Raw genomic sequence first — 27720 nt, forward strand, 5'->3', positions numbered from 1 at the left:
ATTGTAGATATAGCACCTTAAGCTGACGTTTATAATAATAATTGATTCTATTGCAATGTATAAAAGCTTATAGAATTTTATATTGCTTAACGGTTACGACGTTTCGCTTATGAACCAATTTTAGTGATGTTTTTTTATTTGTTTTTTATGTAGATACCTTTTTAAAATGTTACAGGGAGCAACATGATAGATGTAAAAAATCGAACTAATATTTAAATAAAAAGAAATGAACAAAAATTTCTTCTGTTGGCACATTTCTACTATTATTACAAACAAAATAGTCATATTTTTAAACACTGTTAATTAATTGTTATTAAAAAGATAAATTACATGAATCTAACGAATTTTGCATTTTATTTAAAAAAAAATGTTAATAAAATCAATACGACCGTAAAACTAAGCAACCTTAAAACGTATAAAATAATCAACTGGTGATGCGACGCCAATGACAACCAACACAAATATAAAGACAGATTCACACACGCGCACGAAAACATAGCAAATTGTTAATTAGCAAAATAATTCAAACACTTTCATAAGTGATAAATCAAAATGCATATATTGAAGGAAATAAAATGAATATGTTTCTATCTTAACGAAAGACAAAAACCCGAACGTCAGGAGCGGAACTAGTTGAATATTTAGCTTAATTTTCATACATGTTATTTATTACTTTAAATAGCTCTGCAATAATGATTTGTTATCTGAGATAAAACAGTTTTTATTTATACCTCAGTGGGGCGAAAACGATCCCATTTAACACACACAGACACACAGACAGTAAACGATTAATTTTGTCATCGAAAAATCGTCAACAAAGAATATTAGTCGAGTTCACCAAATAATTTGTCGAAGCAAAGAGTTTATGATGTTCGAGTGAATATCGATATTTTTCAAAATTAAATTTCAAATGGTAATAAGTGCCATTAATAGAACTGTATTATAATACGTTTAAATTAAATGATTATTTACAATTACGTAAAGCTTGACATCGAGCTCAGTAATAAATGATTATAAGTAAACAAAATCACAGATACATAATGAGCAACGCCGAAAAGTCGCTCCAATTTAACGATGGCAATAGTTAAGTACATAATGCCATAGCTGTCAACGAAGCTGGACAGTTTAATGAAATATATATTGAAAATTTAATTTCGAGACTAAATCTTTAAGAGATGTTAAAAATAACAAAATATTTGTATTGATTAAAGTTAATTCGATATTTGCGTTAAATTTTGAGATTCACGATACACTAAACACAGTTTTACTAAAAATCATATAACTCGTAACAGACATCGCAACAGATATATTTCACACGTCTATTACTAATCAACACTCAATCATTGCTCAAAATCAGTACTATTTACTCATTCTATGTCTTAACGACATGAAAAAGTCCGTGACAATGTAGCACATTACACGCCCGAGTTCCATTCGCTACAAATCCGTAACCGGTCCAAAGACTACCGTCGAATTGGCCGGAGTGTTGGACAGATTAGATAGATTGGGCAAGTTGTTGGTTAAATTGTTGGTTGAACTGTTGGTCATATTATTAGTCGAATTGGTCGAGTTGCTGGTGCGTCGCGTGCGCGTATCGTGTTCGTGATCGCTCGGCAACGAGTCGGGTCCGTTCGTTATCTGTAGGCCGTTGAATTTTGAACGTAGCTGCGTTACTAGACGTTCAAGTCTGCAAGTGAGTTTAGCCTTAAAATATATTAAAATGTTGCTTAATATAAGGGAAGAGGACTCGCATATAAAGCATTGATAGATTGCAGAGTTGTAAATCAAGTTATTTTCTACACAGTTTTAAATTTAATTGCAATCGCTTTCTTTTATTTTAATAAATTCCAAAATGCTTACTTAAGGGCATGCTCCTCTGCGCTCTGCTTCGCTTTGCGCATGTCGGTTAGTTCCTTGCGCAAGCGCAGCCGTTCACTATCTGCGTCTTCCACGTTACCATTCATACGATTGTCGTTAGGGTCGTACCTATTATATTTATTTAAGTTATTACGTGTCGTACAAGGAACATATTTTAATATCTAGTATGTCATAGATGTCGTTCATCACAAATATCATAATCAAATGAAATAGACAAAATCAATACAATTAACCGAAATTAATGTCGGCTGGTTTAATTTAAATTATATAACGAAGATCGAATCGATATTCAACACCGTTTCGACGATAACAAACACAATAATTTTTGACGTGAGCAAAAATCACAGTTTTCAGGGAATCATTATACTGACCCGCTCGACAGCCTTAGTACTCGTATTTCGTCTTCCATTTTCAAAATTCGATCCATCATGCGTCGCTTATCAGCCTCCGAAGCACGCAGAGAGCTCTGAAACAAGTGATAAAATAAATCTTATATCAAATAATTTTCTATAAAGACCATATACGTTGCCGTATTCGTAAGCGGACGAGCAAATGGACAACCTAATGGTATGTGGTCACCACGAATAAGCATTTCTTATATAGCCAATGTGCCACCCACTTTGGGAGCTAAAATGTTACGTCCCTTGTTAGTTACACTGGCCCACTCACCCTTCAAACCGAAACACAACAATACTAAGTATTTCTGATTGGAGGTAGATCTAACAACTACCCAGATGGACTCGCACAAAGCCCTACTTATAAGTAAAACTAAGTAAACTTGATTGGTAGGTAAGAGGACGTAGAAAGCTCCTAGTCGTCGAAGTTAGATCGGAATAGAATTACTAAAGTATCATAACTGTCATAACGACCATCCCCCCCCCCTGGTCGGCTAAATTATCAAAGCAAACTAAGGACGCAAAATCTGAGCAGCCACTGTCATTTTATGTTATAGGATCATATCAATAACAGTTATCACATACAATACGGTTTAAGACATTTCACATGCCTTTTTATTCGACCCAGCAACATAAATACGAGGTTTCAATAACTCAAATAGAACAGACATACGGAAACACAAGATAAGTCACTTAGCGTGTTAGCAGACGTGTTTTTGTGACCAAACCACACGTATGTATGTGTATAACTATACGTATGGGTTTGGTTCAGGAAAACTCTTACGTACTGTCAGCTACACAAGCGTTATCTATTGTAATAGAAAAAGTTACAAAAGACATATTTTTTGTAGTACTAATTGAAAATCGACTAAACAAATATTATGTATATTTTTTTAGTGGTTTTTAAAACTTTAATCAGGAGATTCAGTGCGTTTCGAAAAAGGTTTTCGTATATATAACAAATTCTAATTTTAGTCGAATTCGTGAAACTAAACGTCAATCAGGCACACAATCGATAGGGGGGGTCTCAGTACCCGTGGCGCCCGCCGAAAGACGGAGAGGGTACCGCTGGTTTTTTAGTGGGTAAACCGGGGTACCTGGGCGCACTCGGCGTCACCCCCCACTTTCCATCACGTGGGGGAAGCGCATAAAGCGTTTTTCCAACGAGAGAAAAAAAAAGGCACACAATCGGTAACTAAAAAAAAACTATAAATACGTATTAGGTAGATACCTACCTACTACTATTCGTGTAAAAAAAATATAACCAATTTAACCATATTATACTATAATTGTATTTTTTCATATGGCAATACTATTAGAATAGGTATATTTTTGAACATAGATTTGAAACGAGTCCAATTGCCAATTCTGTAGACGATTGTACAGTTAATGTATGCACGGACACGACCGGGCCATGCTGACTGGGAGCATCTAGGTAGACCTTATATTGCTTAGCTATTTCTTGTAGCTTTGCTTATATAGAATAATAAAAATATGCTATTTCCTATTATTATTACTATTGTAGCTCTTGACAACACCTGATAACAGTCAATGACTCATATTTATATGAAACAAGCTGAACCCGCGGCTTTGTCCGCTTGAACTTCATCCGATTGTAGGATAAAAAGTAACGTATGTCCGTTCTTGGGGTTCAAGCTTGCTACGTACTGAACTTCAACAAAATTGTTTCAGTGGTTTATTAACCACGAAAGCCAAGCATATTTCACATCATGATTGGAGAATATCAATGTGGGATGAAATTCGACTAAATTTGAAAGTGTGATGAACGAATACTTAATATCTTTTAATTATTTAGATCACAGTAACATAATTTATATATAACACACATAAATAAACCAATATTACCAATCGTTGTGTCAGGGAATTCACGAACAAATATTACACGGAAATTAATTATTGGCACAAACCTTGGACATATTACCGCCATTAAGGCTTTTACACGTCGTATCAATATCACGTGAAGATTAGTAGGTAGGAGTTACACGTGTATACAAACGGATAGTCGCCAAACAAGCCTGTTTGTTCCTGTGTGTGTCGTATACAGTGAAATGTAACAAGAAACAGGAAATCACAAGTAACGAATGTAACTTTTATTGAAACAATAACCCCCGAAATATCTTTCACGTGTTCATTTTATTTATTTAACATGACATTAAACGTACCAGAAATAAAATAGATATAATAGATGGCCGAGCTAGTGGAATATGGAAGTGAAGGCTTAGTGGTTAGATCGCGTGCATCTTAACCGACGTACGCGGCTTCAAGCCCAGGCAAACAATACTGAATTTTCATATGCTTATAGTTCAGGTCGTGGTCGGCGGTGTAAAAAGCTTGCATGTTCTAATTTCAATGGAATTCTGTCACATGGGTCTACACTAACCGGTGGAACAAACTCCGAAACTCCGAAAATACGCCTTAGCCCAGCAATAGGCAAAGAAAAAGTCCAATCAGAACAAGGTACAAAAAGAACACGTTTATCTTTTTAAAAAAATGTATGCTAGCATACTCAATAAAATAATTTATATGGGTTAATATTTTAGGGGTAGACACATATTATCATTAAAAAAAATTAATTTACAGTTACAACCAGATATATCCTCAATATATTATAACGAGCAAGTACACCAAGAAGTAAGTAGTAACAAAATACTAAGATGCATATTCGATGCGATCTTATCCCTGCGACGAACTACGAACAATAGCACTAAAATCTATACTCATTCTGACTGAACCAGAAAGAGGTAGGAAGCTGAAATTTTTACAGTCGGAGACAAGACTTTAATAATGTCAAATGTGTGAAGATGTCATGATTATCTATCTGGAGAAATAAATAGCATTTAATCAAATCAAATCAATCAAAATCAAAATATACTTTATTCAAGTACGCTTTTACAAGCACTTTTGAATCGTCATTTAACAAACGATTTAAAGTAAAGCTACCACCGGTTCGGAATGTAGATTCTACCGAGAAGAACCGGCAAGAAATTCAGTAGTTACTCTTTTTCAACATCTAAAAATACAGTCATGTTAGTTGAATACAATTATACATATATGTTATGTCTCCTGCCTGGAAATCAACAAGCATTAACTCCACGCTTTTTTATCATTTATATTTATTTAAAAACTGATAACTGATAGGTCAAGTTATCAATTATAAGTTACCTAATATCTTGGGCTTACAATAATCTTGATATTAATATACTTACGGCAGAAAAATATCATTGAAACTTTAACATACAACAATTCAAAATTCCACTAAAATATTTCGTTGTAATAATACTCACATCTATTTTTCGTTTTTTTATTTTACTAATTTTGTTTTACTTTTTTTTTCTGTGTGTTTCGTGTTGTTTGTGGTGCAAAATAAAGTATATTTCACTCATTCATATTTCATTGATATTGCTGTCAAATCCATTCGTTTCCCACGTCTCTGGTACCGACGTTACAGAATGTATTTTTGGCCCGGCAAACATTTAAAGTCACGTCTTAAACGATTTCTCTAGGAAAGCTCTCTTCTTGTAATAAGAATCACTGTGTACACACATTTGCTCTTTAACATAGTGCGAATGCCTTTCATTGTTTTTTTTTTTGCATAAAGTTTGTTCACCTAAAACAGCGGTATAAACTATTGCTACTTGGTTGAAGAATAAGTAATGATGTAGGTACTTACAACCTATCCAGTCGCTTTTTTAGTTTGGAAGGAGCCTTATCTCCAAATAAAACGTCACAACAAAATGTATATTTTTATATCAATATATAACTACCGTTTTGGTTAAATTTTCGCTCGACTAGAGTAGAGTAGTCGTACAGGACAAAGTATCATTGCACAATTGGCACGTACGCATTCAAAATCCTATTTCTCGAACCGGTTACGACCGGTTCTAGGTAATATATACACACAAAGAGTCGGATAAGTGCCTGTTAGTATATTAATACTATTTATTGCTCACCAAGCCAAAACAGTTAAATAACATTTTATATGTCAATAAATGCATAATTACTAGACAGCGATCTCTTCTAGGAAACCTTAGGGAAGAAGAAATAGTCTTAAGACGGCAGACCGAGTTAAAGAAGATATGTATGTTTACATAGACACATACATATTTTAGACGTAACAATGTTCCTAATATAATAAATTATAATTTATAATTAACGTTCTATCAAAATGATAAGCGATGCATATTGCATAAAACATAACGGACGAATTTGAGTTTTGAATTATACACACATAACCAAACCTGATATATTTTACAATCACGACATTGCATGAGTTTTATTATAAACATAGTCCTTATAATGTTACGTATTAAACATACAAACATCTAATATCAACTTGTACCTATATATTAAAAAAAAAAACACCAGAATATTATACGACGCACCTTGTGAATACATCGAAGGCTTTTAAACATACATGTTCCTCATACATATAACACGAAAGCCGAAGGATCGGAAACTGGTTTGGTTAGCGTCAATAGGCAACGTTTAGCTCATAGCAAGCCATTACATAGTGTGAAGCGAGTACGCGTTTTTGCACGTCAATTAACTTATTAAGTTCGGTGCGCACATGCTCACTCTCACGTTAATGGAACGCGCAAACTTGCCTACGATACGTTTGGTTAACGCGTGATTATCGCTTCGGTTTTAAAATCTGTACAGATATTCTGTAGGAACTTCGAAACTCACCGCAGAACACGAGCGTGAAATATTAGAATGTGACTTTAATAATTATAAAATTTATAGGATAGGCTTATCGACAATTCACGAGTTAAGTACGAAGTGATTTTATACAGTATCGCACCACAGACGTTGAGTATGTATTATGTAACTGTTGTGCAAAAGTATGAAGCTAATACGTTATCATTTTAAAGTCTCTGAGTCGGGAAAGGCTATTGTTGTTGATAGTTATATATGCTATAAATAAAATGAATGTTGTCCTTCAATATTAACATTTGAGATATATCCTTATTCTACTCCTGAAAAGCTGGGTAACAAATAATAGTTATAACATACAGAGTAAGATGTAGTAAAGGTAGCGTTCTTAAAATATAGATTTCTTTAGCGAGATAATATTATTATAGCGACTTGATAATTTTAACCAAAGTATCTTTGGCAGAAACTAAAACGGATCACACATAAAAGTATATAGGTAATCAAATATGAATATATTCCGTTATATCATGTATCAGCGAAGTCAGTTACGTTTCAAAATATCTACGTAGAGCTCACGTAGCGAGGGTGGGCGAGATGGGAGCGTGGTGACGTCACGCAGGGGTGGCGCCTCGTTGCAGCCATCCACTCACATCTGCCAATATTTACACAGCGCCCCACCCCGTACGCACCCGTTCATATTTCAAATGCCCGCTGTGGGGAGACGGTAAAGACTACAAAATACCGGGTAACCTGGCCTCATGTTACACGGCAGTGTAATATTCGTATCAAATAAATTAATTGTGTTTAGATTTTTGCTATTCATTATATTATTATCATATGAACGGGTTTTTTTTTAATGGAATAGACTTCTATATATTTCAACTAGTATAGTAAAATATACATAAAATAATTAAAGTCAAAACCAAAGAATATATTTGTAAAGGCGTTTTAACCTTTATCACAACACTCTGTTTCGACATTTAAATTCGATGTATGTAGGTATATCCAATTATCCTTTACAAGTTCACGGATTTTAAGACGAATATTTATTTAATTAATATACTTATACAGATACGAAATAATAATTGACAATGTATGATATTACACGCTACATATTACGAATCGGTGTAACAGTAATCCATCGAACTATTGGATCAAACGAATAGCAACGCGTTCGGATGAATCGATGCGTTCCGCTCTTTACCGACTCACGGTGATTTTATAATCCTCACTGCGAACTGGTACAAAAACAACCCTCGGAATATAATCGAATTGATATAATAAAATTATACAACAAAAACCTAACGAATAAAACAACCAAGTCCGATAGAATTGTCAGGGGCCGCTTAAAGACAAACACAAACAAAATATCGTTGTAAACTTACTAATAAAAATATACTATTTAGAAAAAACTATGTCTTTCAAAAATTTTTAATTACTGATCGAAATAAAGTTTAATGAGGATTTATTTGTAAAATATAGATAGATATATGCTGTAGTTGATGAATTGTTTACGAAACATCAAAATACTACTGTTTCAATTTAACATGAATAGTAGGTATTTATAGTACGTTTATATTTATATGTAAATCGCATTACAATCAATAATGTAGTTTGGAAGTAAACGAAACAAATTATTATAATTTATACGGATATTGTAACACCTAAAAAAAACTACATTTCAAGTGCATCGTAATATGTACTCTATTCCAACCATAAGAGGAGAAAAGCCAAATAAACAACATTTAACAGCATATTGACGCGTTATCATTGGTCGAGAGCTTCATTGATCTATGATATTCACTATGGATTTGCGAAAAAACTGTTATCGGAATTTTAGAAATAAAATAAGTTAAGTGTTGTATTAAAAATAAAGATATATTAATAAGAAACTTTTAGTAGTGCACAATACAGCTAAGTTAACAACTTAATCTAAGGTTTGTTTACCTTTTTTCCTCCTTTCATTGGAATAAGCTATAATTAAATGGTCGACGCTGAAGGAATACATCGCAAGGAAACTTCCCTGAGACGAATTCTGTCACTATAAAGGCGCCACCAGTTGTGTCAAATGTGTGATAGTATCAAATGCTCATAAACATTGCGAGATTCAATTTTCCCTTTCGTTTTAAATGCATTTGCAATCAGAGCATCAATGACGTTATGTTCGTCGTGACTGTTATAGTATACATGTTGAAATATTAGTATACATGTTGAATTGTAGGTACTGATAGATTTGAAAAAACTTTATTGCAATTGATGACAAATATAGTAAATTGTAAGAAAAATAGAAGATATAATTTCTGGGAGAAAAATATAAATTTATAATAAAATTAATATATATGTTTATAAAGATCAAAATAATATAATGTACATATTACTTACATTATACAGTTCAAACTCTTTTTACAAAAATGAGTCCGATCAAACTTCGTCGAAAATGTGACAAGCTTGCAGTTATGTACGATGGATATTTATATATGTATACAATATTTACCATGTGAATGATATTTTGTATACTTAGATTTTGATAAATCATATTACAAAAAAAGGAAGGTTTTCGTATTACAAATTGCCACTTTCAAAATCAAGAGGTTGTGCAATAAATAATATATAAAAAATATTGATAAGCTAATTAAAATCGAAGATCTACATATAAGATATACATTTACGACCCTTACTAATGATCATATTAATTGGTGAATTGAAACATTTAAAAATCGAAATTTTTTTTTTTTGTAAGTAAATAAATCGATACGACGACAACACGCGAACTCGTAAAGTATATAACAAAATACAAAACAGCGATTCAATGTAAATAATCGAAAAAAAGCGAGACGTATGAATTTTTCAAATTTGCATTATCACAACGTGTCGGTAGACGGGCGTTTAGCACAAACAAACTCGCAAGATGTAAGGTGTGACGTCAGAAAGCGTGAAGTGCACTCAAAGACCACCCAGCGAGCGTGTAAATAAACCTTAATAGCGCCGAATCGAAAAACGCAACTTGATGTGACTGGGAATAATTTGTTATTCTGTGTTCGGAGTTGATAATCACAACTACCGGCTACTCGTATTAGGGTGCGTCTTCACTGATTGTTAGGAAAAATAAATTAACAGTGAAAAACCTTGGTGGTTGGGCTTTGTGCTAGTTATGGGAGGTCCACCTACTCGTTAGATATTCTACCGCCAAGCAGCAATACTTGGTATTGTTATATTCCGGTCTGAAGGGTGAGTGAGCCAGTGTAACGTAACGGAATGCAAGTTGTCACTAAATTTAATTTAATATTATCGTATTCTTAGTTTCCAGTATTTAATTATTTAGCCAAATAAGAAAATCATAATTCTCCATGTACTAGTTATTCTAAAATATTTTTATATTTAAAACCTTTGTACTAATTTTGGTAAGTATAATAAATTGCAACGTGTTATAAATAATCTCTATATAACTGAGATTGTTAGGAATTTGTCTAGCCCGTTAGTAAAAATTGTAAATATCTACACGATAATCTCAATGTCTTGAGTACATAGTATATCTACACAATCACGTACCTACTTAAGAGTGAGCCAGAAGACCTTTATAGTAATAAATAAGTATATAGAATATTAAAAGATGTTACATCCTAGACTCAATTTGATAATTATACCAAGATTTCAAAAACACAAATCAAAATAAAAAATAAAAAAAGAATTCTTTAAAATAACAAACTTAAAATTTTACTTCATAAGCAATAGTAACAAATATTTTACAACGCCATCTACAAATGTACAGTGGAACTAAATAGCTAAATGATAAAAAAATACTATAGATGTCGCTACACATGAGAAACACAACAATATGGTTTGTATTGTAGTCATTTAACAATAGATGGCGTTCACCGCGATATTGTAAATAGTTATATTTTACCTTGATTTCTTCAAGTGTACGTTCCGCAAGTTTTGACTCCGCTGAAGATAAGCCGCTCTAAAAAACAAAAACACATATTTAATCCACATATTCGTAAAATAGGTAATTAAAATCAGATAATAAAACCTATTTTTTTTGTAACATATTTATATAAATTGGCGAAGTATTGAGTATAATAACTGTATTGTTATAATAAAAAAATAAAACTTAAATAAGTATACAAATTCATTTTAGTGTTCCTCAAACGTTCAATAATGTATTTGAACGAATTACGTCCACTTATCGTCCAGTGGTATATTTTTTATATAACTAATAATTACCAAACTTATAAACCATGTAAACTATGTTAACGATCAAAATGTATAATAGAACCGAGTGAATAATTTTTTAACCTAAATGTGTAGAGAAATCGTTGAAGGCTATTATAACATAATATGTTGATTTGTTGCCATGATCTACAAAAAATAACATACACATTCAATTTAATTTTAAGTGAATATAATATAATTTATTTATCCTATTGCACTACATAAAAACTCTGATGTGTACATATTCAGTCTATAAATAGTGTCAATTTAAGCTTGACGGATAGTAAAAGTCAAACTAAACTCAAATGACTGTGTCTGTGTCAAAATGAATATGTCTAACTAGTTAAAAAGTGGCAATTGTCTATGAGAACACATCAGTCTTAGATGAAAGCTGAAGGCTGTATGAGTAGAGTTTATGCCCTCACAGTAAATAATACGTAAATAGAGTATTTAAAGATATAAGATGCTAGAGATTTGTTTCATAATGATACAAAATCACACTATATCTATTTTTATACAATTGTTATAAGTTTTATACTATTTTCATGTGATTATTACACAGTATTTTACACAATTTGAACTTAATTTGACATACCTAAATGTTATATTTACCTCACGTGTCTGTTTATAGGCCAGTCATTACGTCAGAGAAATATAAATTTAAATGCGCCATCTTGAAGAGATTAGTTCATTTTTTGTTTAACAGCTCGGAGCCATATTTTTAAAATTGCAACTGTCTATAAACTATGCTTTTGCTTTTTGACTAATAAAATAATCAACAAGAGGTTTAAAACATAGTCGACACGAAACGTCTATATATATATATATATATATAAAGGGTGAGGTGGTGAGGTGTAACATTAATTATTTTAATGTTACATCTCCTTACTAAAAGATCTATTTTTTATAAGTATGATGACACTAGAATGTAACCCGATGTAAGACGTGATGATTTTGGTTCGGAAATTATTAAATAAATATCACTCATTTTAAAACGTTTCAATCACTATAATCCCACATATATAACAATATCTTACAATTAAACTAATGCAGATAATTAGGAATACTAATTGATAACGCTCTATTCGAAGACAGAGCTATTTGTCGGGTATAGATTTCATATATTTTCTTTTTCACACAATATATATTATAAATTTTAAATATTCTATACAACTAATTCAATAATACTTGACTATAAGGCAAACTATCAGATCGTTACATGATATGAAACATCTCGACAAAAAACATATTAATATGACCTCAATCGGACAAGTCGTTCCAAAGTCAGTGACAGACACACCAACGGTTATATATATATATATCATGCTACCCGACCCGATTTCGCACGAGTAAAATAAGTATTTTATCCTGCTATTATTTAACCAATGAGACTCAATACCGTGCATTATGGAACACGCCCGTTTAATGTTTTGCGCGTTCATTTAAATATTTCGTAATATTTCCGAAATAATTGATTCTAATTTCAATGTACAAAGACGATTTTTATCTACAGCGTTAAAAAATAATATGTAATTTATTTTGATAAGGATTGATACTTTGTGACTATTAAATTAGCTATAATAAAATGGTCCTGATGTTATCTATAAAAATATAGCTAAATATCTTTGCTTATTCGACTTTTCGGTAGATATTTTTACTTACAAATATCTCATAGCATAAAGTTTTTGCTTTCCGTTTTAACAGCTTCGTCAATGTTCTCTCCATCAACGACTACTAAACTGTGTCGTTAACTATCTGTGTTGCCTGCGGCTTCGCTTGCGTTTTAGGGGGTCAACCGTCAGGTGAAAAGTTTAAAAAAGACTATGTCCTTCCTTGGGATTCCAGCTTGTTTGATAACGGGTTTCATCAAATTCGGTTCAGTAGTTTGACCGGGAAAGAGTAACAGGCAGTCAGAGATAGACATTTATAATATTAGTATAGATTCTATATAGTCTATGCTTGTCTTAAAAGTATTACCTATATTATAGCAGATCTGTATGGATCGGATCAGTCAGATTTTATGTTAAACCGGAAACTCAAACAAACAAATCTTACCTGTTTACAATATTAGTATATAAGATACGCGGTCTATCTAAACATTTGATCTAAGTGATATTATCAACGATAGACTAATATCTCGATAAGACATATTAATTAAGATTGATCAACATTTTTTGTATCTATAATTAAGTTGGTAACGTAGAAAGTTAATAGTCTCTCTTTGTTTTTAAGGTCGATTTATACATTTTCTTTTACATCTTAAAGTGGGCAGAACGGAATGTATTGGTGTATTTATTTGTAAATATTTGAAACCAAATTTTTTTTTTTTTTAATAATTTGTAGGCGGATGGGCCTCATGGGACCTTGATATTAAGTGGTTACCACTAACAAATATTAACCATTCCTTATATCGCCAATGCGCCACCAACCTTGGTAACCAAGATGTTATGTTATCCTGTAGTTACTCTGTCTCACCCTTCAAACCGAAACACAACAATACTAAGTATTGTTGTTTGGCTGCAAAATATCTGACCAGCAGGTACCCACATACATATATCTTATCATCATATCATATTTTTTTTCATATTTTTAGATTTTTATGACGTTTTAATCGATATTTCAATTTATGTAGCTTTCGATGTGTGTATGTCACATAGCTCAATGTTTAAAACTTTTAAATGATTGAAGTTATCACAAAACTGTTTTTACAGTACGTACGTATTGAAATAACGATTAAAACGCCATAACAATCGAAAAATATGAAAAAAACACATAGCGACTTTTGCAGGCGCAACGACGATATGGAAAATATATTATATTCGCTTTTTTTTTATTGCGATTCTATCAGAAATGTAGATTGATCATTTAGTTAATGCTCTTGTATTTGAAATACTTTTTCTGAATAAAGTTTATCTTATCTTTATATATACATTTCTTCTGTATGTATTATGTAAGCAGCTGGCTGGACCATTTGAATGATATTAAAAAAACATAGATATTCTTATTTCACCCAGAAGTCGGGGCAGATTAGTTACATACATATATTTGTTATGACCAACACTATGAATAAGAGTAACCAGTCTCTAACTACAGTTTCTAGAATCTAGATTCCGAACACGCGGTAGCTTCCAATTTAATCGATCTTATAAAATTACCTTTCAAATGTATGAACCTATTTGAATAAAGTATATTTATATTTCGATTAAATAATCGATTTTTATTAATGAAACGATATAATCGATTACACAATGGTTTACTAGTTTTATTTTTAGCTGTTCGACGTTTAAATACAGTATTATATGTATGAGTGTATCCCTAAGTCCTACACGACATGACAAGGTTGTACGATAGGCCTTGATTCCGTGAGATAAAAGAACGCACGTAAGCAATTATCTGCATTGGATAGCGTTGTATGTATACAGATGCTAAAATATTGATAAATTTTTTCGCAATAATTCTCTCACTAATAACATTTTTAATATAATATATTTTATTAGTAACTAGCTGAACCTGTGGCTTTACTCGCGTGACATTTATAAAACTTTACCTATTTTACCTCGAGGGACGAATTAAAAAAACTAGCATATGTGCTACCCCAGGATTCAAACTATCATCAAACTATTAGAGCTGTCTTTATAAACGCAGTGCCTAAAGGTAAATAGCAATTTAATAGGTCTCACATAATGTCCATTGTAACTTACTGTAGAAATGGTTCATAATAATTAATTGGGTCTCGAATAATGATCCTTAGCTGTCTAGTTTTTTTTTTTTATGAGAGCTCTCTCACTTGTTTTTCTGGAATGTGCTCGAACGTGTTGACAATAAAATCTTTTATCATCTTAAAGGTGTTTCCAAACTTAACGTATCACATACCAATTTCGCTGAGGGATTCAAAAGGTAGGTTTATATGTGTAATACATGCATATTATAGTAGATAAAAGTCAAGAGTTTCAACTTTAGTAGCCGAAAAAAACCAAAAAAAAATTATGTTTTGTCCTTAAATCTAAAACTTGTATATATACCCTTATTGTACCCGTGTAAAGCCGGGATGGGAGCTAGTCAAATTATATAAAGATAAATAGGCGAACTGCATTTTCCTTTAAACACGCCCGAATAAAAGTAAAAAGTTTTCAAATTCGAGCCATCACAGAGAACTGTACCGTGGTAAGATATTTTCGAATGTAGACGGATAAATCTATTTATAGCGTTAAGGCAAATGCTAAAGGTAATACAATACATAACAATTTCATCCTCATAGTATTCCAGGCGCCACGTGTCAAGGAACAAATGAAATAAAGACAAAGCTCAGTCTACACAGTAGATACATTGCAAGATTTGGCTCGTTCATCTTTTTTATAGAATGGCTAGAATCGAGACCAGTGATTAAAAGCATGCATCTTATGATTGTGGGTTTAAGCCCAGGCAAGCCAAAAAATCTTAAATTATCTTAAATTGAAAACAAAAAACATCTAAATTTATTCAAATAAGCTCTTACGAAATATTTTAAATCGTCGTATTACAAGATAAATTTAAAATTAAACTTTAAAAAAGTCTTTAATTAAGTTTCGTTTACAGACGTTAAAATAAGAATTACTTTCTATGTGCGCTTGCTCAATTAACCTTATTAGTATAGAATTGATAAAAAATAGGAAAACAAGTTTAATTGTTAGGAATTGTTCAATTAAAACAGTTGCAAATATAGAAATTGTCAACTATTTCAGTGGCAACGCACCTTTACAGTTTGCACATTTGGACACACGCCAAGGTATTTTGTAAAGGACAGACGGTCACTGAAAACTGCTTACATATTTTTGAACATTCTACTTTTCTTATTATTTAAATCTTTATTAACAAATGAGGAGACGTTTTCAGGGTTCCGTACCCAAAGGGTAAAATGGGACCTTATTATTAAGAACGTCTACGTACGAACGAAGTAAACAGTTGAATTTTTCACAGATAATGCATTTCTGTTGCAGCAATACAACAAATACTAATAAAAAAAAACTAAATAAAATAAATTTATTATTTAAGGGGGCTCCCATACAACAGACATAGATTTTTTTGCCGTTTTTTATAGATTCCAGAACATTCGTGCACGAGTTCGACTCGCACTTGGCCGGTTTTTTTGCTACGCGTAATTGAATTCACTACTAAATCAATATACATAACACTTATACCAGAAGACGCAGCACGTGTCGGTAAAATGAAGTCCTCCCGCCACGTCTATAGATACGCGATAAACTCAAAAACTACCAAAGGGATTTGACTAATGAATTTTCGCTAATGGAAGGAGAGATTTATAATAATATATTTATGCTACCCGTGCGAAGCAGGGTCGAGTAGCTAGTTGTAATATAAGTACGCTACGCTGCGCAGTTTCACTCGCATTCAATTTAGACTGACGTGACAAGCATGAGCTTCATGTTCTTGTGTGTACCAAATATTTATATAGCATATTATATAATATGCTATATAATAGAAGTGTCTCTATCTGTTTACTAATTATCTTTCGATGGAACGTCAATACGTCACGACCGGCTGGAAATAACAGACCTAAAGACGTTACGTTCCGAGACAATTACCAATCTCTTACGGATAATTTATTGTAACAAAACCAAAATGTTATTTATTTTGTCAAACAGTCTTGTTTTAATATTAGGAAGTATGAAATTGAATGCATAGCTACCACTTGTACGGAATGTTCGAATTGAGCAAGCAAGAAACTCAATAAATATTATGGTTCTTTGATGAAGTATCTATTATATTATTTTATCAGGTTTTTAGGTTAAATTAGTAACAGTTGTAGTTTACCTAAATATTAAAATATATTAGGTTACTTGTAAACAAATTTTATTTAATCAACAATTCAAAAATACAAAGATATATTTGATATGAGTATACATTGTTATGTATGTAACGTATACGTATATGTAATCTCTGGTCTGAATTAACCAAGTCAATTGATTGTAACAATTGTATAACGAAGTACATTACTAATATATAAACCATGTCATACGTACGTCGGTCCTCTCGAGTACCAGTGTGCGCAGCCTCGCGTACATCGCTTCCTCGCGCATGCGCGACGCGTCTCGTATCTCGCGCACCAAGTCCGTCAGGAATCCCGGCGAGTATTGACCGCCTGGAGACAATGAACAAACTATGATTTAAACATAAGCACTTTATGAAGAACTATCTAGAACAATATCATAAATAAATTGTTAAACTATGAGTTGTTATTATACTAAATTGACTTATTATAATGCGAGTGACTACGTCGATTACCTCTTCAAGCTTAAATCGCTGAACAGATTTGGATAAAATTTTGTATGGAAATAGTTGAAGTCCGGAAAGAACATAGCTAGATTTTTTTAAATTCACCCCTCGAGGGAGAAAAATGGGTTTGCCGGTTTGTGTGCTATAGATATTTACTTTACTTTAATACATTTCGCACGGACAAAGCCGCAGATTCAACTACTATGTATATTAAAATATGACTTTCTTAATCACATTTCATGACAAACACAATACAGATAGTAATGTTATCGACGATTGTAGTATACTTTTCCCAGGTCCAAAATTTCTCATCATCGCAACCGAGATCGCTGTTAAAACTCAAATATAATAAATAAAGTTGTCAGAATATGTGACGACAACGGTCCATAAACGGTCTTATATTCTGATTGTGCTTGAGAAGTTCACAAATTCACTGCTTTAAGGGATTATAGATTTGATTATTAGATATCAGGTTCAATTTGACCTCTATGCGTTTTTCAGAAAAAGAATCTTCAGTCGATCAAGATTATTTTTCTGACAGACCACGAAGTGATCCTATGACGGTTTCGTTTTTCTTTTGAGGTAACCAACACTAAAAAATAACCGGATCAAAATGTCGGGTATTATGTTCAATAGTTAAACTTTTATGCAATAATATGTTAAAACATATAGGTATCAATATCAGTTATAGGTACACCAGTGCCATAATAAATATAATATTCCACGAAAACATTTTAATGTATAATGTTGCCAAGACGAGATCTCTCGCATATGATTCTAACTCTACACGCCCTAACTCTACAAGACCTAACTGCACAAGCTCTACACCTTAGTCACCATATTTAGCTTGGAAATTTCCAAAATATTACTGCATATTACATACTTATATTATGTAACACTAAGCTGTCTCTTCTATTGTATAACTGATACGAATTCGCTTGTCATATTTATTCGGGGACAAAGGTGTGAACTACATGGAATGGTAAAAAGACTACCACGACGACCCTATATAATATGAACGCTACTTGCTGCTAGACTGGACTGGTGTGGTGGACCATACGGGTTCAAGCGCTTTAGTACTTGATAGTATTGATAGGCACCTTCAATTAAAGTTATTCTAGTCGGCTCTTATAACACCCACGAATTAATATTGGCGACTTACCGAGCCCAATGGAACGACATTATTATCTTCTATATAACATATCTAATAGAATAGGCGATAATAAACGGGAACTAAAATGATCAAGCTATGCTACAATGTAGATACAAAGCTGATTTTAATATAAATTATATTATGTGGGTATTGAATTCGAAATGCCCATATATTATAGTATTTTTTGTTTATTAATAAATACTCTTACTTTATATATATAAATAAGATGGCCGAGATGGGCCAGTGGAAACGTGCATCTTAACCGATGATTTCAGGTTCAAATCCAGGCAGTCACCACTGAATTTTCATGTGCTTAATTTGTGTTTATAATTCATCTCGTGCTCGGCGGTGAAGGAAAACATCGTGAGGAAATTTGCATGTGTCTAATTTCAACGAAATTCTGCCACATGTGGATTCAACCAACCCGCATTGGAGCAGCGTGGTAGAATATGCTCCAAACCTTCTCCCCAAAGGGAGAGGAGGCCTTTGCCCATCAGTGGGAAATTTACAGGCTACTAATGTAAATATATAAATAATATTATCCTCATATTGCAAAAACCCAATATCAGACAAATACCACTTTATGTGTTACGTGAGGCCGAAAATCTTGAGCTCCAAACTTTGAATGCCTATGGCTACTTAAACGACCCAAGACGGTCACAGTTATATGAACAAAAAAATCTTTCAAACAAGATACTTATATCACAACATAAAAAATACACTACATATAAATCAAATTACATACAATATTGTGCACACCTCGATCGAAACGGCTTGGTATTGCTCAATTAACAAAAAATAAATAAAAATGTCCACTCATTTACAAAACATGAAATCCAATGACAATATATTGTTAAAATATATAATATGTATAGATTTATTAACATAAGAATTAATAACATTAAGTGATTAAATATATACACGTATGAATATAAATATATACGAATATAAAAATAGTTATTATTATTAGCATTTTAAGTTTCACGTCATATATAAAGTGGTATTTGTCTGATGTCGGCAATATGAGGATAATATTATTTATATATTTAATACTATACTCATTTACTGAGTTTCAATTAATCATTTGTATATACTCCCATTAATGATAAAAAATGCGAGGGCTTAGTATTTGTTGATTTCTAGGCAGGATATATGTAAATCTAATTGTATTTTATTGAAACATTATATAATTAAAATGGTGGAAAATAGTAACTACTGGCTTTTCTGCCAGTTCTCGGTAGTCTACTTTCCGAACCGGTGGTAACTTAGCGATAGTGCATTCATGAGCCTAATAGAAAAAAAAATTGATTTTGATAAAGTCTGCTCTACACTTTGTCAAAATCTGACCTGATCTCTATCAAATCAAGATCGCTTACGTAACATATTAGACCATGTATTTTTTTTTATAAAATTATTTGTTTGAATTAATTTTACAATGCCAAAACAAAATTCAGAAATACACATTATGAACGAACCTTTTGTATGAAAAAAAGCAGAAACGTTTACGCATATAAAATTACACATTATATGAACAAAACTCTTTGTTCTAATTGCAATAATAATAATAATTAACGTACCTACATATTTGCTCGAATAAAATCTTAGGAATTTTATGCAAAAATTTAATAATTTACTTAATTAATTGTAATCAAATTTAGTTTTTGATATCAATAGAATAAAACTCGTAGTTTACGTAACTTGATTCAGCATAATGTGGCCGAGGTTATCTGGCTGGGTCAGACCGAGCACGCAATGGCTAAAGTACTAAGGCAATCGACGATATCAAATGTATATACAAAACAGTTAGCTTAATACTTTATCAATAGTACAGCTAGCATCACAATGTTAATTTACTTAAGACTTCCGATAGTGCTATAAAACTGGTTAATGGGTCCATTGGTTAGATTACTTGAAACACAACCGTAGATTGGTCGCTAAAAATGATAAATTATTGGTGTTCTTAATTTGTGTTTATAATTCATCTCGTGTTCGGCAGTGAAGGGAGGCCACATACTATAACAGCCATTGAAGTGAGGTGGAATAAGCTCCAGGCTTTCTAAATCAAAGGATGTCCAGCAGTGGGTTTACAAACGTTTACTTTTATAAGAAAATCTACAAAGATTAGAATAGAAACCGAGTACGTAACCGCTTCAAACAAGCTTGGAGTTGCGAGGACCAGCCTACCAGCAAATGTAGTGCAAGAAGCATTGACGTCAGACAGTTAGCCTTCAAATCTTTTCCATGCAGAAAATGAGTACTATACATTAACATTTCTATAACGAAATTCAACTAATTTTAACGCCAAACAGCAATACTTTGTACTATAATTTTGTTTCAGTTTGAGGAATTCTAACTACTCACGATCAAGGAACCCATTAGCCAGACTGTGTACTATATTCTATTTAGAAAATTAACATTAGCTTTATCATACTGTCGAATATTTGACAGTTATACATAACTGTACCATTATTGTCCAAATGATTTGTTGCTTTCACCTAAAAATTAGTCTCAGTATTGAAACAATGACTCATGAGCACAATAGATTAATTACAACAACAGCAAAACAACAACGACAAAGAGAATTATAAATCAATCAATCGTAAAATATAAATGCATTTATGTTACAAATGTCCCGTTAACTCGATACGGTGTCGAACAAAAACAACAAAAAAAAAAACATGACGCAAGATATTGTTGCGCAAGGTATTGATAAAATTTGCGTTGCACTCACATACATACATACCTAATAGCTAGTGATGGGGAAAGACGTGTTAAAAAAAAAGATAATGACATCACAGTTCTGGTGCGAACGTTAAATCTAGCTCATATACATACTACGTTTCAAACGAATCTGTAAGAAGCAAATAAAGAAATGATAATGATCATTACATTTCTACTTCAGATATAATAACATTTGTTAGCCATAAAATGCTCAAAATTGTTTCAGTAATCGAAATAATCCTTTCGCACACAACACGGATTAAACGTCATAATCTAAATCCAAGTGCTCCAAATGGGGCTATCCATAAAAATACTGACCAACATTTTTTATTTAGAAATGTTTGGGCTGCCATATTTCATTCCCAATTGTAAAATTATTTTTATCGTGACGCCGTTAAAGGCCTGAATTACTTAAGAGCGTCAAATCGTATTTTAATTATTGAAAATATATATTTTTAGGACGATGTTTTTATAGAGCATGAGTATGAAATTCTCATGTCATCATGGATTCACGTTTCGTTTTTTTGGATTTTAAATTCACTCTCAAACCTCAGTGTGCACTCGATATTACATATTGAGGAAAGTTTACGACCACCAAAGATTATGGCTGAATGCTTTATCTAGTAGATGCACGAAACCTCATGCTTAAACATGCGATAACATGTTTACGTAGCTAATTTCCACTCATCAGCTGCAAGTATAGACAAACAAGCCACAAATAACGTTTGCAACCTTTAGCAGCTGAAAGCACCTTCTACTTATGATGCGTATAAGTGTGTCCAAAACCAAATTTTCCAAGCATTTAGCAAATCGATGCAGATAGATGTGATTCAGGCTAAAGTCATCAACGTGAGCGTCAATGAACATCAGAGGCATTTGGGATCGCAGCAGTCCCAATACTTCTCAAATGCAATAAAATGCAACAAAAAATTGAAGGTCGAATTGTAAAAGAGAAATGGTCGAATAGATGAGATGTCGTAAATTAGTTGTTGTAAGATTACCTGTCACCATATCTATCAAAATCATTGTTATGTATTCATGATCAAATAAATTGAGACGCTAATGAAAAATACCCAAGGGAATCTCTAGGTCCAAAATTACCAACAACCCAAACAGCGCGTTTTAAACGATAAGTGTTGTTTTTGTCGGAATTTTATCGAAAGAATGTAATATTATATTTCACAAGCATTCTCGTTCTTTACAAAGTAGATTATACGTGACAATTTATTGACTTTTAATGGAAAAAAAGATGAGCTAACATTACTGTTATTTTTTTAACACAAAACTGTTGTTTTATGTGAGTCATACAGACAACAGTTTTGTGTATAAATTATAGTCACTCATGATGGACAAAACAGGACAACAAAGCTGCCTTAACCGTTGTACATATACTCGTATAAATTTTTAAAGTGTATTGATTTATTGTACTTGATACTTACCGATAGTAGCTTTATATATTACATACCGTAACATAACGATTGAAAAATGTTTTTACGGGCCTAGTTGAATAAAGCCTATTATGATTTGGACTCCCTTTGACTTTGATCTTAATAGAAAAAAAATGATCGCTTGAAAATATTTGAGAGAAATGTCGTGTTCCTTCTCACCTTTTATTTTGATATATCACAAATTCTATCTAATACTGTAAACGCGAGATTAGTTTGTTGTTTCTACTCAACCGGTTACCGACAAGGTACCCCCCTACCGCTTAAATCATAGCCGAAACCGCGAACGAAAACTAATATTTTATAAACGTTTCCGTGTCGACTAGTTTATACTTCAATTTCAATTTCCTTTAAAATAAATTTGAATACCGTTCGAATTAGTAATGCTGTAAAATTCAAACAAATTAAACTTTCGTCATCATTCAGCGTGACTATTTATTGAATACCGTTATGCTATTATTATGAAAAAACAAGTTGTCCTCTTTCGTACGCCTACTAATCTCCGTTTTTGTATGATGAAGGTTAAGTCTCATACAACACCTACTTTTAAAATGACAAAACACATACAATGTTTTCGAAGTTGTTTAAGTTGAAGATACTAATATTGATATTATCGTTTTTAAATTTCAGTGCTGTATGTAAATGTTCCACTTTTTTTATTGATGGGTTCGAGCTTGACGGCAATTATGTCTAAAATAATGAGGTCAAGGACCGAGCGAATAGCAGCTCTTTTTAAATTCACCTGTTCGCATGGCGAGTCGAAACTGCTCGTCTGAGACTCTACAATGCAATACGTTTACACATTATAAGTAAGCAACGTCTGAATTCAATACGGTAAGGAGACAGACATTACACTACAGGTACAAGCACTGCAATGTTCGTCGGTTACGTTACACGCGAATGCTGTTGTTCTTATACATAATGTATCAAAAATATATTTACCATTTCCATTGAGATTAGTCGGAGCTCCCATACTGTTCGGTCCCTTTGGAAAATACGGATTATGATGCCGCGCGTTTTCTAATTCAGCTGAAAATAACAAATTATAAGTTTAAAACTGCAAATCTATGCACGTTGTAAAACTAAAGATGGGTATTTACATAAAATTTATTTACTGTTAAGATAAACGTCTTTCAAATTTAAGTTTGGCTTAGTTTTTTTTATCATCAACCAATGTATGAAACGATGCTATTATTTTACGCGCTTTTTTTGGGGAGGATAGAACATACAGCATAAACAGACCATATTACCCTTAACATTTCGATTGCAACAAAATAATTAGTGCGCTATAAAATTAGTTTTATACAACAAAGAATTTCAACCAATAATTTTCTTGGCAAAATGCCAACAACGACTAAAATATATACCTAGCTATTCAGATTTTTTAAATGTTATTCTAAGACCACCTCCAAGGACAAACATAATATTGCACATGTATTCTTATAATTTATCTACCTTAACTATATATAAAAATGTCGCCTGTCTTTTCTTGGAAATCTCATCAAATTTGGTTAAGTGGTTTAGCCGGGAAAGAGCAACAGACAGACAGACCGAGTTACTTATAATATTAGTATAGATAAATTATAAAAAGAATTGTAATTAAACAAAGTATTCTAAATAGCCATTAGTATGATTGTTAGTCAAGTTTGATATTTAGATGTGATCTCTAAAATATCACCCGTTAGAATACCCATGCAGACTAGGTACATAAATGTGTTATATATAACAATACTTTGAGTAACAAACTATCTACTTATGTTTATGTAATTTTATAATTATTATACTATGTAATATATAATATAAATACAATAAGGATGTATGCTTAAGTTAATCTTGACTGCTTTGAAGAGTAATGTGAAAATTATGTGCATCCTTGGTCCGCAGATACATGCAATAACTCAGACACAATCCTGAACAAGATTGTTTTGTAATTTTAGAAAATTAGACTGAAATGCATTACATACTTATTATTATTAATAAATATAGATTATCATTAACATATTCCAGAATTGGTTGTCCAAACCAATATGTCTTTGTTACTAGATTAAAGAAATGATTTATCAAGATTAACATATGTAAGTTTAAGACGTCAAAATAAGATTACATAATGTATTGTAAAGTGAACAATAAGTTGAGATTTTCATTGTCATTGCATCAAGTATTGCATTACAAAGTATTATTTTTAATATGTAATACGATGAGTTGATTCGCCTTGAGTCATATTGTGTAGGTGATATTATTTCAATGTTCTTATGGACATAATTTGTAGGTGGTAAGGTTACCAGTAGATAAACATGTCAGACAAAAAAGTTTATATAAGAATAATATTTTTAAAAGGACTTAAGTGTCTATACTGGGGTATTTCCCAAAGCTAGACAAATACCTCTTCTTCAATTCATGCTTTAATGCATGGTAGACACTAGACAATATACAATTTCTTAGAAAAAAAACTTACATGAAGTCTATTAATATCTTTTTCATAAATAAATCATTACACAATGTGAATTATTATGTAAATTTGTCTACAAAAACAAATGCCATTATGTAATATTAATGTTAATATTCCAATTTATATGTAAATATATTATTTAGCTATATACATAATTCAGGATGAATTATTGTATTTAGCAATTTATTTTTTAAGAATACATTTAATCTACCTGATTAAATAAATAAAAAGACTAATGAACTTCAACCAGATTACAATTAATATAGATAAAGCAGGCGAGTCTATTAAACCTGATATCTCTAAAAGCCTCAAAATGTCACTACATAGAGGAGACACATCTTCTATTAAAGATAATTGTCAGTGAATACATATTTGGCAGAATTATATGCATGCAAATCTATGTATTTATTACATTTACTAAAAAACACAAGGTATTATATGTATACTATGAAAGACATGAAGCTGGGCATTCTCAACAAATACATATAAATGAGATGATTTTAGTAATAAAGCTGAGCTGAACTTGAGCATTTAAACTGGCATTGAGGAGTTGGACCTATATTACAGAATTTCATGTTCTGAGATTCAATAACAATTTATTAGAAGCAACTGTACAAATTAAGATTATGTTTTATTGCAATTTATGTGCGTGTAAGTAAAAACAGTGATCAAGTTTCTATTATTAAACTTGTTATTTTGCCAATTTTAACACAATGACAAGTAATGACATCAACAACAATAACGAAATAATATATCGACAAATTGTAAGAGTACTATTGAAAATAAAAGAATATATTCAGTCTCACAGACATCAGTTATTCACATTCAATTGTTTTAAAATCATACCAATACTAAATTATTATGGTTGTAAATATTGCTTTAGGAATTATTTGCTTTTTATTAATATTTCATTTAAACCTTTCTAATAATAAAATAACAGTAATCTATATAGTGTCTCAAGATATTGATTACAGTTAGTTTCCATTGTGCATAAATGTTACCTAATAATGTTAAAAATATCTACTTAATTTAGTCTTTATTCAGTACACCTGGTGATAGAACACCATAAGGCAAGGAGAGATATAGCATAAGACAGCAGGAATAACAGTGAATGCCATCTAATATTGAAACTCAATCATGCTATTTGGTAATATTGACATAATTTGAAATGACATGGAATACTTATTGTAACATTGAAAGGTGAAAGTTTGTTAAGAAATGTTTTAATTGTACATTAATATTGAACAGCTTACCTCTTGTCTCTTGTAATTCTTTGTTTAATCGTTCATTATTGATTTTAAGGTTTGAAATTTGGTCAAGCAGACATGACAATAAACGGCTGCCAACTTGACTACCTGATAGGCCGGAACTAGCTTCAGAGCCTGAATCTACCTCGCCATTAGGCCTGGTGACATCTGGCAAACCTCTAACACAAGGGTCACTAAATCTTCTTGCATTACTTGCATCGTCTTTTTCATTGGTCTGTATATCACTGTTTGAATTTGTGTCACCCATTGAAGTCACTATTGGCGGGAGACTAGCAAAATCTTGACTATCTGAGTAATTCTTTGGTTGCAAATATTTCGTTTGGTTCATAGGTGCATCAGCTGGTGTACTAGATAGCTCTTCAGCTTTATTCTCACTGCGACGCCGCTGTCTTGGTCTTTGGACTTGAATTCCTTTATGCTCATTTTGTATATATCGATATTCAGAATAGGGAGGTGGTATCATTGGGTTGTAATACGTCGGCAATGAAGGAAGTGACATCGGTTCGGAAGCGCATCCGTATATATTGTATTTGTACGGATCGTAACCTGGAGCAAACTGGGAACCGGTCGGCCAATTCGTGTTGGAATGAACATAAGTATCATACACTTCGGAGCTTGGAGTAGATTCTTGAATGTGATGCATTGTTTTATCCAACCATTTCGAGAGATAATTTCCTTTACTTCCACGCGATTTTTTCCGCTTAACACCGGAACCGTTGTTCGATGGCAAATTGCCATTCGATTGTTTTGGTGTAGAAGCCATGAATAAAACGAAATCTAATAACGACTATTGAATCAATCTCATAAGTAACATTACACTTTTATTTAAAAGAACGATTATTTAATTCCATGTTTAAACAAAGTAGAGAACGAAGCACAGTAAACTCGTAATTTACATAAAATTATTTGTTACGCGGCTCCACAGTCCAATGATTCGTTTACTATTAATGACGTTTCGTATGTCAGTTTTCAACTTTAACGTTTACGAGTTCACTCGTCAAAGTCTTTGTCAAATTATAATGTGAGGAAGAAATTTCGTTTATATAATAAATTGTTTCTGGAATAGAAATGTAAAAAAAGTATAAAAACCCTAAATTTTGTGAATAAAATATTATAAAATTAATTAATTTATTAAGTTTAAAAATGGAATTAATTGCATATTATGCTATTCTATTTATTATGCACGCACTCATATAGCAATTAAATGAGAATCGAAGGTTATAATGATTTTTGAAATTACTTTAAAGGTAAA

The 27720-nt window shown here is 32.0% G+C and overlaps 1 protein-coding gene and 1 long non-coding RNA gene across 3 annotated transcripts; one reads left to right on the forward strand and one right to left on the reverse strand.

The window, feature by feature from the left end:
- Positions 1–16: 16 nt before the first annotated feature.
- On the forward strand, positions 17–383 carry LOC135193840 (uncharacterized). Its single transcript, XR_010309459.1, has 2 exons — positions 17–140; positions 176–383. It is a non-coding gene; the product is annotated as an uncharacterized LOC135193840 (long non-coding RNA).
- A 402-nt stretch (positions 384–785) lies between these two features.
- Positions 786–27498, reverse strand: LOC113396082 (uncharacterized). 2 transcript variants are annotated; one of them, XM_026633865.2, is made up of 7 exons: positions 26454–27498; positions 23694–23780; positions 17180–17298; positions 10852–10908; positions 2250–2344; positions 1861–1986; positions 786–1687 (listed from the first exon to the last, which is right to left on the reverse strand). In XM_026633865.2, the coding sequence occupies exons 1-7, from the start codon at positions 27229–27231 to the stop codon at positions 1438–1440; spliced, it is 1512 nt and encodes a 503-aa protein (XP_026489650.2). In that variant the 5' UTR covers positions 27232–27498; the 3' UTR covers positions 786–1437. The 2 variants fall into 2 exon arrangements, with proteins under 2 accessions (XP_026489650.2, XP_026489651.2); XM_026633866.2 differs by having other exon boundaries at positions 1460–1704.
- Between the last annotated feature and the right edge of the window lie 222 nt (positions 27499–27720).

Source organism: Vanessa tameamea, chromosome 19, assembly GCF_037043105.1.
Source record: "Vanessa tameamea isolate UH-Manoa-2023 chromosome 19, ilVanTame1 primary haplotype, whole genome shotgun sequence".
NCBI lineage: Eukaryota > Metazoa > Arthropoda > Insecta > Lepidoptera > Nymphalidae > Vanessa > Vanessa tameamea.